This window comes from the organism of the source record quoted next, unplaced genomic scaffold (genome assembly GCF_019419815.1).
Source record: "Pyrus x bretschneideri cultivar Hongxiangsu unplaced genomic scaffold, Pyrus_bretschneideri_v1 Contig1, whole genome shotgun sequence".
Lineage (NCBI taxonomy): Eukaryota > Viridiplantae > Streptophyta > Magnoliopsida > Rosales > Rosaceae > Pyrus > Pyrus x bretschneideri.
The window spans coordinates 10,069,130-10,084,461 of NW_025999390.1; the positions used below are offsets into that span (position 1 = coordinate 10,069,130).

The following is a 15,332-nucleotide window of genomic DNA, read 5'->3' on the forward strand; positions in this document are numbered from 1 at the left end:
CATATTCATCTCACATGATAACGGTTCTGCTTCCGCATGCTGTGATTTTATACATGGCAAATTACTGATCAATAATTTATCTAATACATAACTTGCAACATAATCATCATCAAATTTTTTATAATTTTAATTTTATCCATATCTGTAGCAATTTGCCATGTTCAATTATTATTCATTAATATCAGTGTGTGATACTCTTCACCCAGCTAAACCGCTAAGAGCTACCCTTTTATATACACTGCAAGTCAAAAAATGCAGCTCTGCTGAAGTTCTTAAATAAACCCAGATGACCGCTCAGATCATCGTCTTCCTTGCCGACTCGCCGACTCATCCTCTCACTGATTCTTATAAATGGACACCACACTGAAGAAACAGTCAAGCTAGCTAGCCAGCCATGGCCATGACTTCAGCTTTCCGCTGCCCCACACTTTTTTGGCTAATTATCTTCTTTTTTCAAGTTTTCTTCGTTCTAACCTTCTCACCCTTGCTTCGTGAAAACAATGTCATTATTCCCTTTGTTTCCTCTTTCAATACTATTACTACACCTTTCAATCTGACAAAGAGCAACTACACATCCCTACCTCAAGTTTCATATTTTGATGAGCTTCTCACAAGCTCCATGTATCGAAGGAGACACAAGGCTAATCTTACCAAAGTAAGCATTTCAATTTCATTTTTCAGGTTAATAACAGTTACAATTTTCAAAACTTGTTTAGTAACTGTTTTCATTTTTCAAAAAGTGACCAAGCCAATTTTGGAAAATTCATCACAAAAGAGAGCTTTATGTTTTAATTATTTTGAACAAAATGATTATGAAATGACCCCCAAGTGTAATCCTTCTCATGTAGTTATTAGAATCAAAACGATGGTAATTATCTTGATAAATTAATTAATTTGACTAATACTTGATTTTAGTGGATTTAATCTTGGTGATCAGGGTAAGACTAGTTTGGATACAATTGAAGAAGGCTTGGCCAAAGCACGAGCAGCAATTCTTGAAGCAATTCAGTTTAAAAAGTATGCATCACAGAAAAATGAGACTTTTATCCCAAGAGGAACCATTTACAAAAATCCCCATGCTTTTCACCAGTTAAGTAATTTCAAGATTCTATGTACAATACGAATTATACTCTTCTCTTTTTTTTCTTTCTAAGTGATCATTTGCTTTGACCAATTAAGAGGGTTTTCTTACTAAGGTTTACTTAAAGTTTGAATGGCTAGATTACGATTGTCAAACTTCAGCCGTGCAACTCCAATCATCCACTGCACCAGTGCATCCTATACATTGTCATTCGTGCATTCTAAAGTTTTTGCTAACCATAATATGCATGGTGCAAGAGTCACGTACAGATGATGAAGAGGTTCAAGGTGTGGAGCTACAAGGAAGGAGAGCATCCATTAATACATTTTGGTCCAATGAATGACATATATGGAATCGAGGGACAATTCATTGATGAAATAGAGAGGGAGGGAAGCCCATTCCCTACACATCCTGATGAGGCACACACATTTTTCCTTCCCTTCAGTGTTGCCAACGTTGTTCACTATGTCTACATGCCTATCACTCGGAAGCAAGATTACCATCGCGAGCAGCCTGCAACGGATTGTCTCCGACTACATCAGCGTTGTGGCTGGTAAATATCCCTACTGGAACAGAAGCAACGGTGCAGACCATTTTATGGCTTCATGTCATGATTGGGTACGTATATATGTTGCTTCAACTGTGTCATCAAATTTTTTATTTATTTTTCGTATGAACTGTATTGACACTCTGAAATAGTCATGTCCAAAATCTCTTATTTTGAGACAACTAGTATTCATTCGTAACTCAGGCGCCGGAGGTTTCAATTGAAAATTTTGAGCCTTTCAAGAACTTTATTAAGGTTCTTTGCAACGCCAACACTTCAGAAGGATTTCAACCTAAAAGAGATGTCTAACTGCTTGAAATCTACTTACCCAAAGAAAATTTGGGCCCACCCAATTTGGGTCAAGCCCCAAAGAGCTGCCCAATTCTAGCATTCTTTGCCGGTCGGATTCACGGACCTGTATCTTGCTGGATCATTGGAAGGACAAAGATGATGAAGTTCAAGTCTACGAGAAGCTTTCCAAGGGCCTAATCTATGGGGCAGAGCAAATTTTGCTTGCAAGCCCAAGAATTGTGGAGGCAATCTATGCAGGGTGTGTGCCCGTCTTAATTTCTGACAATTACACATTGCCCTTCAGTGATGTGCTTGATTGGAGCAAATTTTCAGTACAAATTCCAGTTGATAAGATACTAGAAATTAAGACCATCTTACAAGCAATTCCATTCGACAAATATCTGAAAATGCAGAAGAGGGTGTGTAGGGTTCGTAGGTATTTTGTGCTAAACAAGCCGTCTAAACCGTTTGATGTAATTCACTTGGTGCTTCACTCAGTATGGTTAAGAAGACCTAACTTTAAGCTCGAGAATTAATTGTATGTATCAAAATAACTTTTTTCCACTTTGCTTGTTTGATGTAAAACTGAGGCCAACAATGAAAACTAGGCCAATAGGTGACTTGCAATTTCGAAATAATAAAAAACGTCATCTTGTTTTCAATATTGTCATTTTTCCTTCTTTCACATACGACGTGTACAAGATCCAAATTTGTCTATAAATTCCTTGCGAGGCAAATGAGTTGGCTAGTGGCCATATGAATTTGAATTGTTTCCTTGTACAAAAAAGAAAATAATATTTACGATTCTCCTTTTCAACCATGATTTGCCAAGATTCATATTCCTAATGGGTTTCATATGCATATGGCGAAACGGAGATTACAAATATAAATTGGTAAATTCTATTGTAAATAGAGTTATTGTATAAATGTAATTGTGTAAATTTAAATAAAATATAATAAAAACTGGGAGATCTTATCATTATATTTGTACTATTCGAAAATTTACTGTAAATAAAGGCCCGAAACCTATAAAAAAAAATCACAATCTCAAATCAGCTGAACCCTTTCTTACTCTCAAACAAATGCATATATTACAACCTCCACGTACCAAATTTTCCTTTATGTATTTCATAATTAACCAGTAATAATTAATACAGTGAGTGTAACCTTTAAATAAATTAAAGACTAAAATCAATTCACTCGCACGGCATATTGTATTTTGATTAATTCATTACTATGCTACATAAGTAGGTCCCACACATATTGCACGTATGTTTATCACTCCCCATACCAAATACAGTGTTCTTTCTCCACCTCCTCCCTCCATTTTTTTCTCCTTCAAAGAAGTAAGAAAGAAAGTAAATCCATGGCAGAATTCGGTTCTTCTACTCACATTGTTACTGCACTGCTACCAACTCTTTCCCTTTTCCTTTTATTTATCTTTTTCTTATCTCCATTAAACCAAACCAACCTTGCCAATATTATTTTCTTATCACCATCATTGTTGCCATCGTCACCCATTTCATCACCACCATCGCCGTTACCGTCGTATTTGTTGTCAACTGATGACTCAAGGAGTTTCATCAATATTGGAATAGTGAAGGAAGAACGTAAAAAAGTACGCCTGTCAATGTATTTTTATTCTGTTTTTTACTTTAATCAAGTATTTTTAGGCACATGAATACAGAAAATGATTTCCACACTCGCTCATCTTTTATTTCTAGTCACGACGTTGAATTAAACAATGATCTATAAGGGAATGGAAATAAGCAGAGGGTAAAAGTAGATAAAAGAATGTGAAAATCATTCCCCATGAATGTATGCACATGTTTATCAATTTGTTTTTGTCACCGATCACAATTTTCTCTTGTTTTTTTTGATAGAAAATGAGTAATTTGGAGAGAATTGAAGCAGATTTGGGTAGAGCAAGAGAGGCGATCCGGAAAGCAGTTCATGAAAAGAATCAAACGTCTAATTACAAGGAAAACGACGATGTGATCATCCCAAAAGGATCAGTTTACAGAAACGCACAATCTTTTATCAGTTAAGTTCTAAGCACAATTATCTCTCCATGGTTAATTTTGATTCAGTGATGTTAAACTTTCAATTTGAATTTAATTATCTATTCGAGGTTTGACCTTTGATGACCGTAAAGTCATGGGAAAAATTAATTTTTATCTTTAATTGTGGACAGTTAATTGGCATTATGAACTTCATAATGCTCGTTTATCACGAAATTAAATCCTGTCCACAGTAAAGTTTCCATCGATTCGAAATAAAATTATTGATGCGTGTTAATTGTACGTATGGAAGTGAAAAAAAAATCAGCAGTTGCCCAATTTTTCCATATGAATAATTCGGATTTACAATTTATGTTGTCCTCATCACAACTAAGAGATTTTTCAGTATGACAGAAAACGGTCCGATATATGAAGTGTCATAATATAACTGGTTAAATATTTAAAAAAAAATTAACCATTTATATTATGACACTTGATGTATCAAGTCGTATTCTGAGCACACTAAAAATTTTCGTCACCATTGATTTGAGCATTCAGTTGGTGCAAGAAAAACTTCTATACGGCGGAGACCGTGATAGAATACCAGGGGATGGTCAGGATTTTCAATTTTGGCTTTTGGCTTCTGATAATTTATAGTCTTCTAGATTCATTTTACTCAATTGTCCATTAATTCGATTCAAATTACTAAGCCTATTTTACGCATTCCTGTCGATTTCTTTGCCTTGATCTCATGCCATGCAGCTAGATTGAATTTACCCTAAAATTTGTGAACCTTAATCAATGCATTATATAGTTTTGTTTAGCATAATGCATTAGATAGTTAACCAATCGATTTATCTATGAGAATTTACGTAAATGAATCCAGATACAAACTTATAATCAAAAGTGGAACCCGAGTAACAGGTACGATGTCAATACAAATGCACTAAACGGTGATTTCTATGCGGTTTATCAATCTTATTGAAAGTCAGAAACTAGCTAGTTTAATTTTTGTATATTTTACGTGCTATAGAATTTACCAAAGTCTAACTGAGCACTATGATGATATGTATGATCGATCAGGAGCTACGTAGAGATGGAGAAAAGATTGAAGGTGTGGGTTTACAGGGAAGGAGAGCATCCGCTGGTTCACACCGGGCCCTTGAATGACATCTACGCCATCGAGGGGCAGTTTATAGACGAGATGGAGAGTGGTAAGAGCCGCTTCATGGCTCGCCATCCCGACGAGGCACACCTATTCCTCATTCCTATCAGTGTAGCCAACATCGTCAACACTCTTTACAAGCCTCTTGTCACGTATAACCGTGATCAACTTCAAAGGGTGGTTATGGATTATATCGGCGTTATAGCTGAAAAATACCCTCACTGGAATAGAAGCCGAGGTGCTGACCATTTCTTGGTTTCTTGTCACGATTGGGTTTGCCTCCTTTTCTCTTCTCTATCTTTCGTTGTTGTCAAAGAGAACTATTTGTAATACATTTAATGATAGTATGTTAGAGATAAAATGAATGTGTTGGTCAGTAAATATGGTATAGATAGTTTTGTTTGGTCAATATACTTCATTGTCGATCTATACAAAACTAACTAGTATGTTGGATTTCAGGCACCAGACATTTCACAAGTGAATCCTAAGTTATACCAAAACTTCATTAGGGTTTTATGCAATGCCAATATATCAGAAGGGTTTAAGCCACAAAGAGATGTCTCCATTCCAGAAATCAACATACCGTATGGAAAATTTGGTCCAACCCCGCAAAATACAAGCCTCGACAAGCGTTCAATCCTTGCCTTCTTCGCCGGAGGATCTCACGGCCACATAAGAAAGATCTTGCTTGAGCATTGGAAGGACAAAGACAATGAAGTGCAAGTGCACGAGTACCTAAAAAACAAGAAAGACTACTTCAAGTTAATGGGTAAAGCCAAGTTTTGCTTGTGCCCTAGTGGGTACGAAGTGGCAAGTGCTAGGGTGGTCACAGCAATTTCCGTGGGGTGCGTCCCCGTGCTCATTTCCGACGACTACGTATTGCCCTTTAGTGACGTTCTTGACTGGAGCAAATTCTCCGTTTACATTCCGTCGAAAAAAATACCCGAAATCAAGACAATTTTAAGGGGGATTTCGCCCTCGAGGTATTTGGAACTGCAAAAGAGAGTGATGGATGTGCACCGGCATTTTACTATCCATCGCCCTGCTCAACCTTACGACATGCTTCACATGGTGCTTCACTCGGTCTGGTTGAGAAGGCTTGATGTTTCGTTGCTATCTTGATTTGCAATTATAGGTTGAGAGTTAGTTCTCCCTATTGTTGTAGCCGAGGGTTTATAATTCTTTTTACGTTTGTTGTTTTCTATTCCACTACCTATATACTCGAAATTATTATACTCTTGTCACATGTATAGATAGTGAACAAAATAAAGAGGGACTGAAGAATGCAAATATATGAAATTATCTTTTGATTTTTTTTTTTGTATTTAGTGTTACGAAACTTCACAACGAGTCTCATACGTATATAGACTTTCATGTAACGTAAATGTCACTATGACATTTGATTTTCTTTTGGTAGTTGATGTAAAAAAACACATGATAACATGCTTAATTTTGATATTTTGTAGCAAATAGTATTCTCCATACATATTACATCACAACAACTATTATAGCATCACGAGCCTCCACGTAATTGCCCCATTTCTATAATTATGCTAATAATGTAAAAAGCACAAGGGTTCGCATACTTAAACTCTTTTGCATTCAAGTTCGCATGTCTCTCCTAATTTAAATTAAATTAGAATGATGCTAAAAAGATCATATTTTTCTAGACTATACTCTCTAACTATCAATTGATACATCATATACTTTACAAAATATGATCTAAAAAGATAATTCCACATTTTCATTTAATTAAGCTAGATTATAGTATTAAACTATTGCTCGAATAAATTAAAAATAAAAAAGTAGTTTAGATTTTTCTTTTTGTTTAAAATCAAAATCAAATGGAAACCGGGTGATCTGATACCAAATAAGATCCGACCCACTTGATGACCTAAAGTCGCCGACCCGCCCAACCAGTCCACGCGCACGCTCTTCCATCCTCGTTCTTCTTTCTCAAGCCAAGTGGGCAGCACAGCAGCAACCAACAAGTAAAAGCAAAGAGACTGATATTCCTACGCAGCAGTGAAAAAAAAAGCATCTGCAACGATGGCCGGGACGACGAGTGCAGAGGAAGCTACCGTGAACCTCCCCTTACCCGACCGCGGCACCCCCATTCCTTCCGGCGATCACACCGTCTGGGCCGACGTCTCTCCCCTCCTCGACGTCGCCTGTAAAGGTCAGTGCTTTTCCCCCTTGTTGATTGCCCTAAGCTTGAATCTCAGTTCCTCAGCTGCTCTGTTTGGTTCCCGAGAAAATGAAGGAAAATAGTATAGAAAAGGGATGAAAATCCGAAAGCTTATTGGGTTTTCATATAATATATGAAGTATTGGACTTTCGAATTCGAAGTAAAAACAATTACATAAAGGATAAAACTTTAAGTGAACATAGTAGTTTAAACGTATATTTGTGCAAATTAATGTGTGTGTGTGTGTGTGTGTGTGTATTCTATACAGGGATGCATATCTGTATATGTTGCGAGTGTGCGTGGTTAAATCAAGAGCAGTGATTTTGTTTCCATTAGTTCAATGCGATCGTAAGCTTTCGGCTGTTCTTGAAATCATTGATTGAATGCTGAGTTCGTATGCCGAAGATTGTTGAAATGTCGTAGTGTTTTCTCACGGAGGTTATTTGGATGGCAAAGCTTGTGTTGTTGATTTTCTTTGCAATTAGACTGTGGACTGTGTAAACCTGTATTGCTTCTTTTGTACAGAATAAGTGTAACATTTAAGGCAATAGTTGTGTGTGTATGTATGCGCATATTTTTAGTTTTAATGTAGTTGAGATTGTGGACTGGAATGTCGTTCTACCCGTTTCTTGGGTTCTTGTGCTTAATTTGATTTTCTTTTGATGGATTTTGGCCACAGATCTTCAAGATGGTATGCTCATTCACGGAGATAATTTCAATCTTTTTGCTGCCATGTCTGCCTTAGAGGTACACATTGTCTGCACTTTCTGTAAATGCAGAATTGTTGTAAACTGAATAATTCACACAGAATTTATGATCTTTGAATAAGTTGTTGGGAAACAAATTTAGTGTGAAACTGTTTCTTTCGTATGGATCACGAGGTGCATCGCAATCCAGGACATCAAGAATTAATGAGTTGCACAATCCTTCAGTCTAATGGTTTTGCATTCTATTTATGCGAATTTTGTTTTTCATGTATTAGCTTAGTCTGTATTTAACACTTTCTGTTTGTGTTCCTTATTAGATAATGGACCCAAAGATGGATTCTGGTATGGTATGTAAATATTACTCTGTTGATGAAGCTATTGAGGATGGTGCTGCTCCTGTTCCTACTAGCTTTGATAAAACGGTTGATGTTCAACGTACTATTGATATCATGGATCATCTTCTAGCCTGTGAGGTATATGCTACAGAACTTTCCTTCACTGCTTAGACTTGAAAAACAATCTTTAGATATTGCTAATTTGAAGTAAAGCCTTTTTATGCTCCTTAAATTATACTTTACTTGCTTCCTAATTTCGTAAACCAAATGTCTTGCTTTTTATTTGGAAAAGATGATAACCATATATTTTTATTGTAAAAAATTAGGATCTGCTATGAAATTTATGCAGACATCACTGCTACTTAGGGTCTTAATTTTTATTTTTTCCCCGTTATTTGCCGAAATCTATTCATGATATATGTTTTAAAGCACTACATTTCACAGTGGAATTTGTCTGTTCTACAGTCTGTCCTTTCCTTATGTTTCTATATGTAAATCTTTAAATTGCAGGCAACATGGCACAAGGGTCATTCATTAGCACAAACTGTCTTCTCGTGCATCTATCTTCTCAGGCTTGATAGGACATCTTCACATGCCTTACTGAATTCTTATTGCAGAGTCATACGAGCAACCTGCAAGGCGGTCATTTCAGTTGTCTTAGATGCACGCACTCATGAAGTAAAGTATTTCAACAGCTCTTTTGGCCTATGCTGTTTCAGTATTTCCGCTAAGTTGTAGTTATTTATCTTGTGCCTATGCTGTTTTAGTCCTTTTTATAAATACCTAACTGCTCCCACGAGTGAGTTGTAAATGATTGTTATCCTCAGAGTGAAGTATAGTTTCATGTTCTGGTGACAATTCAGTGCATTTTGTTTTTCAAGCCTAGTCTCTGAATAGTAATTTGCAGTGATGGTATACTTTTATATGTATTTTTGAATTTTGATCAAACTTGTCTCATTGGCAGGAAGAAGACCTTTTTACAATGACATATGGTCTTCCTTTGAATGGGGATGGAGATGAAAAGTGCTTGTCAATGCTACATGCTGTTGAAGAAACAATTTCCCGCCAATTACGTGCCTGTAAAGCACCATCATCGAAAACCAGAGTGTTAGAAGGTAGATATCCATTCATTTTCGCAGAAATATTACTTTTATCTTGAATTATAGCTTGGAACAAAGCACCACCATCATCATATACTTGCTTTTTGTTGCAGACTTGGTGTCACTACAAAATAATTCTGAATTGGAGGAAGGTTACTGCAAGGCTTTGTTATGCCGCTTACGCTTTCGTAAGGTCTTACCCTGTGTTCATTTATCTTATATGCATCTGCTTCATCTGGGGACACATTTCCATGCATTTGAATATAAATGCCCCCATCTTGTAGAAGTTAAATAAAAAGAGCTCTCTTCTTCTTCTTTCAGCATTTTTACCATGTTCTTACATCTATGAAGCGGCCTCAAGGGAGAGGATTGGAGTTGGCCAGAAAACATATAGCCTTCTGCATATCTGAATTAGAATATACTCTTAGCTCTTCAGAGTTCCTTAGATCAAGTACTTTTGGAAGTCATGAAGACAACTTAGAAGATAAAACTACGGCTTCTGGCTGTGAACCAATTGGCTTTGATGCTAGTTTAAACTGTAGATTATCTGCCCCTACACCACCACGTGCAATAAAAGTTCTGAGTTGGAAAAAGGTGAGCATGAGATAGTTGCTACCGATAATTGTAGTAGTTTACTTCCAGTATTATGACATTTTTGCTTTGGTTTTGTTGTACCAGGCTGTTGAATATTTTATTAAACTTCTTCGTGATCTTGATGTTATATGTTCCTACCCATTAGACCCATCATTAGAAAGTGTTTTGCACTTTGTGGTTGAGTTTCAAAAATCTCAGCCAGATTTAGTAGCAAGAGCTCATCTTCAGGTCGGTTGTGTCATTTGTTTCTACTTTATTCTAGATACTCATTGCTAAGAGTTCTGTTGGCATATTTATGAATTATTGACCTGAAACTTTTGAACAGCGTCTGCTGGTTCAAGACGGGAAACTCTATGGTAGGGATCCTGTCTTTGTTGTTATTATTCGAGCTGCAGCATTACCAGAGAGTACAAGGAACCATGATATTCAGAAACAGGAATCTATTATTCAACTGGGACAGGTGAAGTGAATGCTTTCTCTGGACTGATTTTAGATCTATTTCCATTTCTGTATTTTTGGGTTATGATAGTTTCAAAATATGCTCATGTTATGTTATGGAACTATTCATTTGTTTTCTAATAAGGTGGATCAAGGACTATGATGATTTTTCAATTTTAGCTTGTGATTATGCGTGCACGAGAAGATAGAACATTTTTTTTTGGGTACAAAATGGAACAATTAATAAGACTCTCTCTCTCCTTTTAAGCGTGCATGCAACAGAGGGGGAAGGCTGGTTTTAGTTTAGTATGCTTCTAGACACTTGCACTGGGTGCTGATTCTAACATGTGCAATATTTTGGGCACTGCAGCTAGTAATCAATTTGCTAAAAGTTTTATGCACAAATGGTGCATGGCAACGGCGTAAGCTTGGAAAGATTTTACAAGATTGGCGCGTTGTTTTTGTACAGGTATGCCAAACTATCTTCAAATCAAGATATTTATTAGTTTTTCTTTGGTTTCACACTCGTTGAGTTGCTCAGGCCTGATAAGGTATTGTGTTTCTGAAGTGATAATCCTATGAAGCACGTATATCTTGTGTCTATCATTATCTAATGTTTCTGTTTATCGCTCTACTGATTGTCCAATTTGACTGGTGATTGAATTTTGTTTGGATAGTTTTATTTACTTTTTTAAAAAAATGTTGATTTGTAGATAGAGATGGCCTTCAGAAAGGAGTTTGGAGTAAACGCAAACATTTCAAATGATCAGGTATGCTGCTCTCTGAGAATATTACTTTAATGTTTTTTCCCGCTAACTTACTTGATCTGTTAATCATCAAATACACTTGGATGCATTCAGGTTCTAGATAAGAGGCCGATGACATCATCATTTGTATTGTCTAATAACTTGAGAAATGGCCATGTTTGTGTTGATTATATTATCTCTACCTATGCAGTGTTAAATCTTCTTGATGCTTAAATTTTCCTTCATTTTTCATTTGCTATTCAGTGATCATAGTGAAACCTAAATGCAAAAACCAGTATAATTTTGCTTATCCAATTTGGATATTGGATTTCCACAGAATGTCAGCGTGAAATTATTCCAACACATCCTTCTTTGGGTGGAAAAGCAAACATACTGGATAGCTTCTCGATTTCTCATTTTAGGTTTTGAATTGGAGCTTTATTCGCTCAGTGAATATTGCATGGTATATTGGTACATCTATGTTGTCCTGATCAAACTTGCAGAGAAAACAAATATTAAGACGGCGGTTTGCAATGACAGTGGTAAGTATTTTTATATCCTGTAAACTTAATCAATAATTCTGAATTCTCTTGTATATTTGCATGTGATGTGGCTCTTCAAAGCTAATTTACTCTACTTATGCACCATCTGGTGCATCCTGTGTTTTATGATCAGGTAAACGGAAAGGAAAGAAGAAAAGGGATTCTGTTAAAGATGTGGCACGAGATTATCGGATTCCACCTGCAGTCTTGTTTCTTCAGTGCCAAATATGTCTTGCTGAAGGACTTACAATGGTAATTGTGCTTTAGTTTCTGATTTATGAGTTGAAGGAATGACCACTTCCGGGAAATACCTTTTAAGATGGCTGTCTAGAGAATAAGGTCTTTTTGGGCCTCCGACGGTACTAAGTAATTTGCTTTTAGGTTTGGACTTTATCTGTAGCAATCTAGTTTTGTGGTTTTATATCATCAACCGGGCCATTTTATATTGTTAATCTAAGGAAAAATCCTGTCCGTTCCTAGAATAAATTTTTGCTTCAACAATTTCACTAAAAATCCTCAGTTTGATGAATCCAATCTATCCAGATGCTTGCTGCTTTGAAGAATGACCGCATGCTTGTACAAAGTCGAAGCCCTTTTAATACTGAGCATGAGGTATACTCGCACGATCCAGTTCCAAAAAAAAACGTACTTACAGGAAATGCATATTGGGAGCTACTTTAGAAGTTACTGTTTATAGTTTGCACAAGTTTCTGACCTCGAATGACATATGTCCTGTGTGTTCTCACCATTTCTGTAGAGGTTTATTCAGCAGTTTGAGCTTCTACAGAGAGCTTGCATTCCTGACCATGTCTCGTTCTCCCTGTTTGTGGAATCTACAACCCAAGCTCGTTTATCAGTGAGTGAATTTTCTGTTAACACTGGTCGGTATTTCCTTGATATTCTGGTAGGCTTACTGTTACTTGTTCCTTTTCACAGAACCTAGTAATGAATGATTACTTTAAGGATGCTCAGAGGATTGCAAAGGAGATCAAGAGTAGTTTTTCAAACGACCCAGAAAAATTGGCCGAACTACGAAGGCTAGAGCAAGTAGCTGAGCACAATAGCATTGCCTTAAACGTGATTAGCCGAGCCGGAGCCCAAGACCCCTCACTCAAGGTTTCTTTCGAGTTCAACCACCATCCGTGCTTTGCAACGGCTGTTGTTAGACGATCGTGAAGGTGACGTTTAATTATCTCTTCCATTTTTGAAACACTCACTCAATCCAGATGCAGTCTTGTAGCATAGCACTTGTAACATCAATCTTTCAAACATTATTTTCCAACTATTCATTTCATTAATTTTGTAATTGCAATGAATAAAATACAAAACCATATCTAAGTGAGCTCTTGTGCGTTCCCTCTTTCTCATCGCCATTTATTTTCCTGCTTTCTACTTTGTTGTTATGAGAATCCAAGTGGCATAGAAGTGAATGCGATGCAAACAGTGACAGTATCTTAAGCCAATAACACACTACAATATGTTTTAATTTTACCGTATGACAGTGTGTTATTGATTTAAGATATTATTCGGGTGGTGTACCATGGATAGGTAAAGTCCTTTACGAGAGGCTTTTTATGGAAATTTCTCGTTTTATGGTGTTAAAGCAAAAGAACGAAAAGACGACGTGATCCACGCCTCACTTTGAATTTGAATCTTGATGGATCCACCCGAGCTAACAAACACTTTAACGGCTTCACCCACCATGTAAAATTCTTGGGGTCCAGCGGATGGGCCATCGCTTGTCGGGCCACACACACAAGGCGAGAACCTTCCTGCGTTGAGGGCGGAATCGGTAAAAAGTGTGTGGAACACCAATACAAGAAGGTCTCACCTTTTGTCTGTGGCTAGTCAGAGCGACGTGGTCTTTCTGGCAGACCTAAGAATTTCTTGCAATTACTCCAATTCACTGTACTTTAGAAGTTTCAATTTTCAAATGTTGAATTTCTTGATTAGAAGTTTGTACTTGGACGAATCAATTGGCATTTTTCATTTGTTTCTTCATCTAGTATAGGTTGAATTATGCGGATCGAGCCTTTAGACCTCCGAATTGGCAAAGTCAGCCGTCAAAGAGCAAACCGACGAAATTTGGGGCAGCTGGTGCATGCATGCAATCCATATAATACAACAAAATCTTGTACCAAAAAGTGCTGCCTAGCACTTAGCAGTCGACGTTTTTCAGTTGTTTTTGTTATGTAGAGTTGATCGAAGTCTCATTTTTTCTTGATAAGACGATATTCTAAAATAAAAAAGTGATATTGGAACTTAAATATAAATAAGATATACATTATTTCGAGTTGACCGGCGCCTCCGAAAAAAATCTACATTGAACGATACAGGAGGTCCCTCATAACCTCCAGATTAGTGAATTTAGTGTGGGTCCCAGAATTAAGCTGGAATTTCGAGAACGTGGTTTAAAAAACTTAATTAAAAATGAAAATGGTATTGTTTTCTTATTGTTAATTTGGAGGGTGCGATCGTCTTTTTAGTAAGTAGCTTAGGAAATTAGGATCAGTGCCGACAATGCATTTAGAATGTAAATTATAAACCCTAACAATTTGGAGAACATAAATTAACACAAAAATGCATTGTGTAGTTCTTTTGGGGAATTGAGCATGTGTTATGGATTTGTCTCGTTCATTGTTTATGAGTTGTCTATTCTAATGATAAACTTTTATGCAAGGCATCTAGATCACATGTAATGTCTGATTGCTCTCACAAAACACAATTTCCTGTATATTAGTATCTCAACCGACCTAATTAATCTTTCATAGTGTTTGAATTGTTCTGATCAATTACTCGTACCAACGTTTTTTCTCTTGTACGACATTGTAATTCTACACTAAAGAATTTTTCGCTTATCTAAAATTTACTCCATTACATCACAAGCAAAGAGAGTAATGCTTACCATGTTATGTAGGTTGTTGTTTTCAAATGTCACATCCGTACCAAGGGCTTAATTTATGTTTTGTTTGGCTAAAAATGTTGGCGAGCTAATAAACTATAGAAAACTGGCTTGACTTATCAGCTTTGCTTTCGGAATATTTATCTTACTTTGAATGCTTATATATAAATATTTTTCTATTTATATCCTAGCTATTTTTTTAGATGGTTGAATAACTTTTTTTTCTTTTTTTAATTAAGAAGACCAGTTCGTGGCTTGACCATGACAGTTCATCTATTTAAAAAATTGTTTGACTTTTTGCGTTTGAATAAATCACCATCATTTTTGAAAAAGATTATATCCTAATTTTTGAAATACTCGATGGGTTGGTCAAATTTTTGTAGTCCATGATTGGAATTATGATAAAGAAATAAAGAGGAGTGGAGTTCGAACCATTTGGCAGCCTGTTTATTTAGTCTGTACTAATACATTTTGCAGCACAAGTGTCCTGAACTGACAAGACGACAACAATTAAGTTTTATTTCATTAAAAGGGGTTGAATTTATGAATTTTAAAACGTCATTACGTTCAATTTTGCATTACGTTTTCCATTATATTTTGAAGAGAAAAATAACGATGCCAATAATTGCTGGAATTTGATAAATTTAATATTTGCATGTGATATGGTTGACCGTTGAAGATGATTGCTAACTATTT

The 15,332-nt window shown here is 36.3% G+C and overlaps 2 protein-coding genes and 1 pseudogene across 6 annotated transcripts; all 3 read left to right on the forward strand.

The window, feature by feature from the left end:
- The first annotated feature begins 556 nt into the window (after positions 1-556).
- LOC103932749 (probable glycosyltransferase At5g20260) lies at positions 557-6,206 on the forward strand. Of its 3 annotated transcripts, XM_048565606.1 has the most exons (4): positions 557-586; positions 938-1,089; positions 5,003-5,357; positions 5,544-6,206. In XM_048565606.1, the coding sequence occupies exons 3-4, from the start codon at positions 5,016-5,018 to the stop codon at positions 6,204-6,206; spliced, it is 1,005 nt and encodes a 334-aa protein (XP_048421563.1). In that variant the 5' UTR covers positions 557-586; positions 938-1,089; positions 5,003-5,015. The 3 variants fall into 3 exon arrangements, with proteins under 3 accessions (XP_048421563.1, XP_048421481.1, XP_048421521.1); XM_048565524.1 differs by lacking the exons at positions 557-586; positions 938-1,089 and adding an exon at positions 3,806-3,962 and having other exon boundaries at positions 4,975-5,357; XM_048565564.1 differs by lacking the exons at positions 557-586; positions 938-1,089 and adding an exon at positions 3,806-3,962 and having other exon boundaries at positions 5,014-5,357.
- On the forward strand, positions 947-2,455 carry LOC108865982 (annotated as a pseudogene).
- Positions 6,207-7,104: 898 nt separating the features above from the next.
- Positions 7,105-13,094, forward strand: LOC103932732 (N-alpha-acetyltransferase 35, NatC auxiliary subunit). Of its 3 annotated transcripts, XM_009342373.3 has the most exons (16): positions 7,105-7,263; positions 7,952-8,019; positions 8,297-8,452; positions 8,825-8,992; positions 9,279-9,429; positions 9,528-9,607; positions 9,736-10,008; positions 10,093-10,236; positions 10,334-10,468; positions 10,817-10,915; positions 11,160-11,216; positions 11,530-11,734; positions 11,868-11,986; positions 12,278-12,346; positions 12,492-12,590; positions 12,671-13,094. In XM_009342373.3, the coding sequence occupies exons 1-16, from the start codon at positions 7,134-7,136 to the stop codon at positions 12,908-12,910; spliced, it is 2,193 nt and encodes a 730-aa protein (XP_009340648.2). In that variant the 5' UTR covers positions 7,105-7,133; the 3' UTR covers positions 12,911-13,094. The 3 variants fall into 3 exon arrangements, 1 of the variants encoding a protein (XP_009340648.2); XR_001951831.2 differs by lacking the exon at positions 12,671-13,094 and having other exon boundaries at positions 12,255-12,346; XR_007258683.1 differs by lacking the exon at positions 12,671-13,094 and having other exon boundaries at positions 11,868-12,115; positions 12,492-12,550.
- Positions 13,095-15,332: the final 2,238 nt, after the last annotated feature.

What these genes read in the sequence shown, in the direction of transcription:
- LOC103932749 (XM_048565564.1), top strand. Translation starts at nt 3,806, where the DNA reads ATGAGTAATTTGGAGAGAATTGAAGCAGATTTGGGTAGAGCAAGAGAG. An exon ending in AAACGCACAATCTTTTATCA is followed by an intron (nt 3,963 to 5,013) that starts GTTAAGTTCTAA and finishes GGAGCTACGTAG; the next exon opens with AGATGGAGAAAAGATTGAAG. An exon ending in TGGTTTCTTGTCACGATTGG is followed by an intron (nt 5,358 to 5,543) that starts GTTTGCCTCCTT and finishes GTTGGATTTCAG; the next exon opens with GCACCAGACATTTCACAAGT.
- LOC103932732 (XM_009342373.3), top strand. Translation starts at nt 7,134, where the DNA reads ATGGCCGGGACGACGAGTGCAGAGGAAGCTACCGTGAACCTCCCCTTA. An exon ending in CTGCCATGTCTGCCTTAGAG is followed by an intron (nt 8,020 to 8,296) that starts GTACACATTGTC and finishes GTTCCTTATTAG; the next exon opens with ATAATGGACCCAAAGATGGA. An exon ending in GGCGGTTTGCAATGACAGTG is followed by an intron (nt 11,735 to 11,867) that starts GTAAGTATTTTT and finishes TTTTATGATCAG; the next exon opens with GTAAACGGAAAGGAAAGAAG.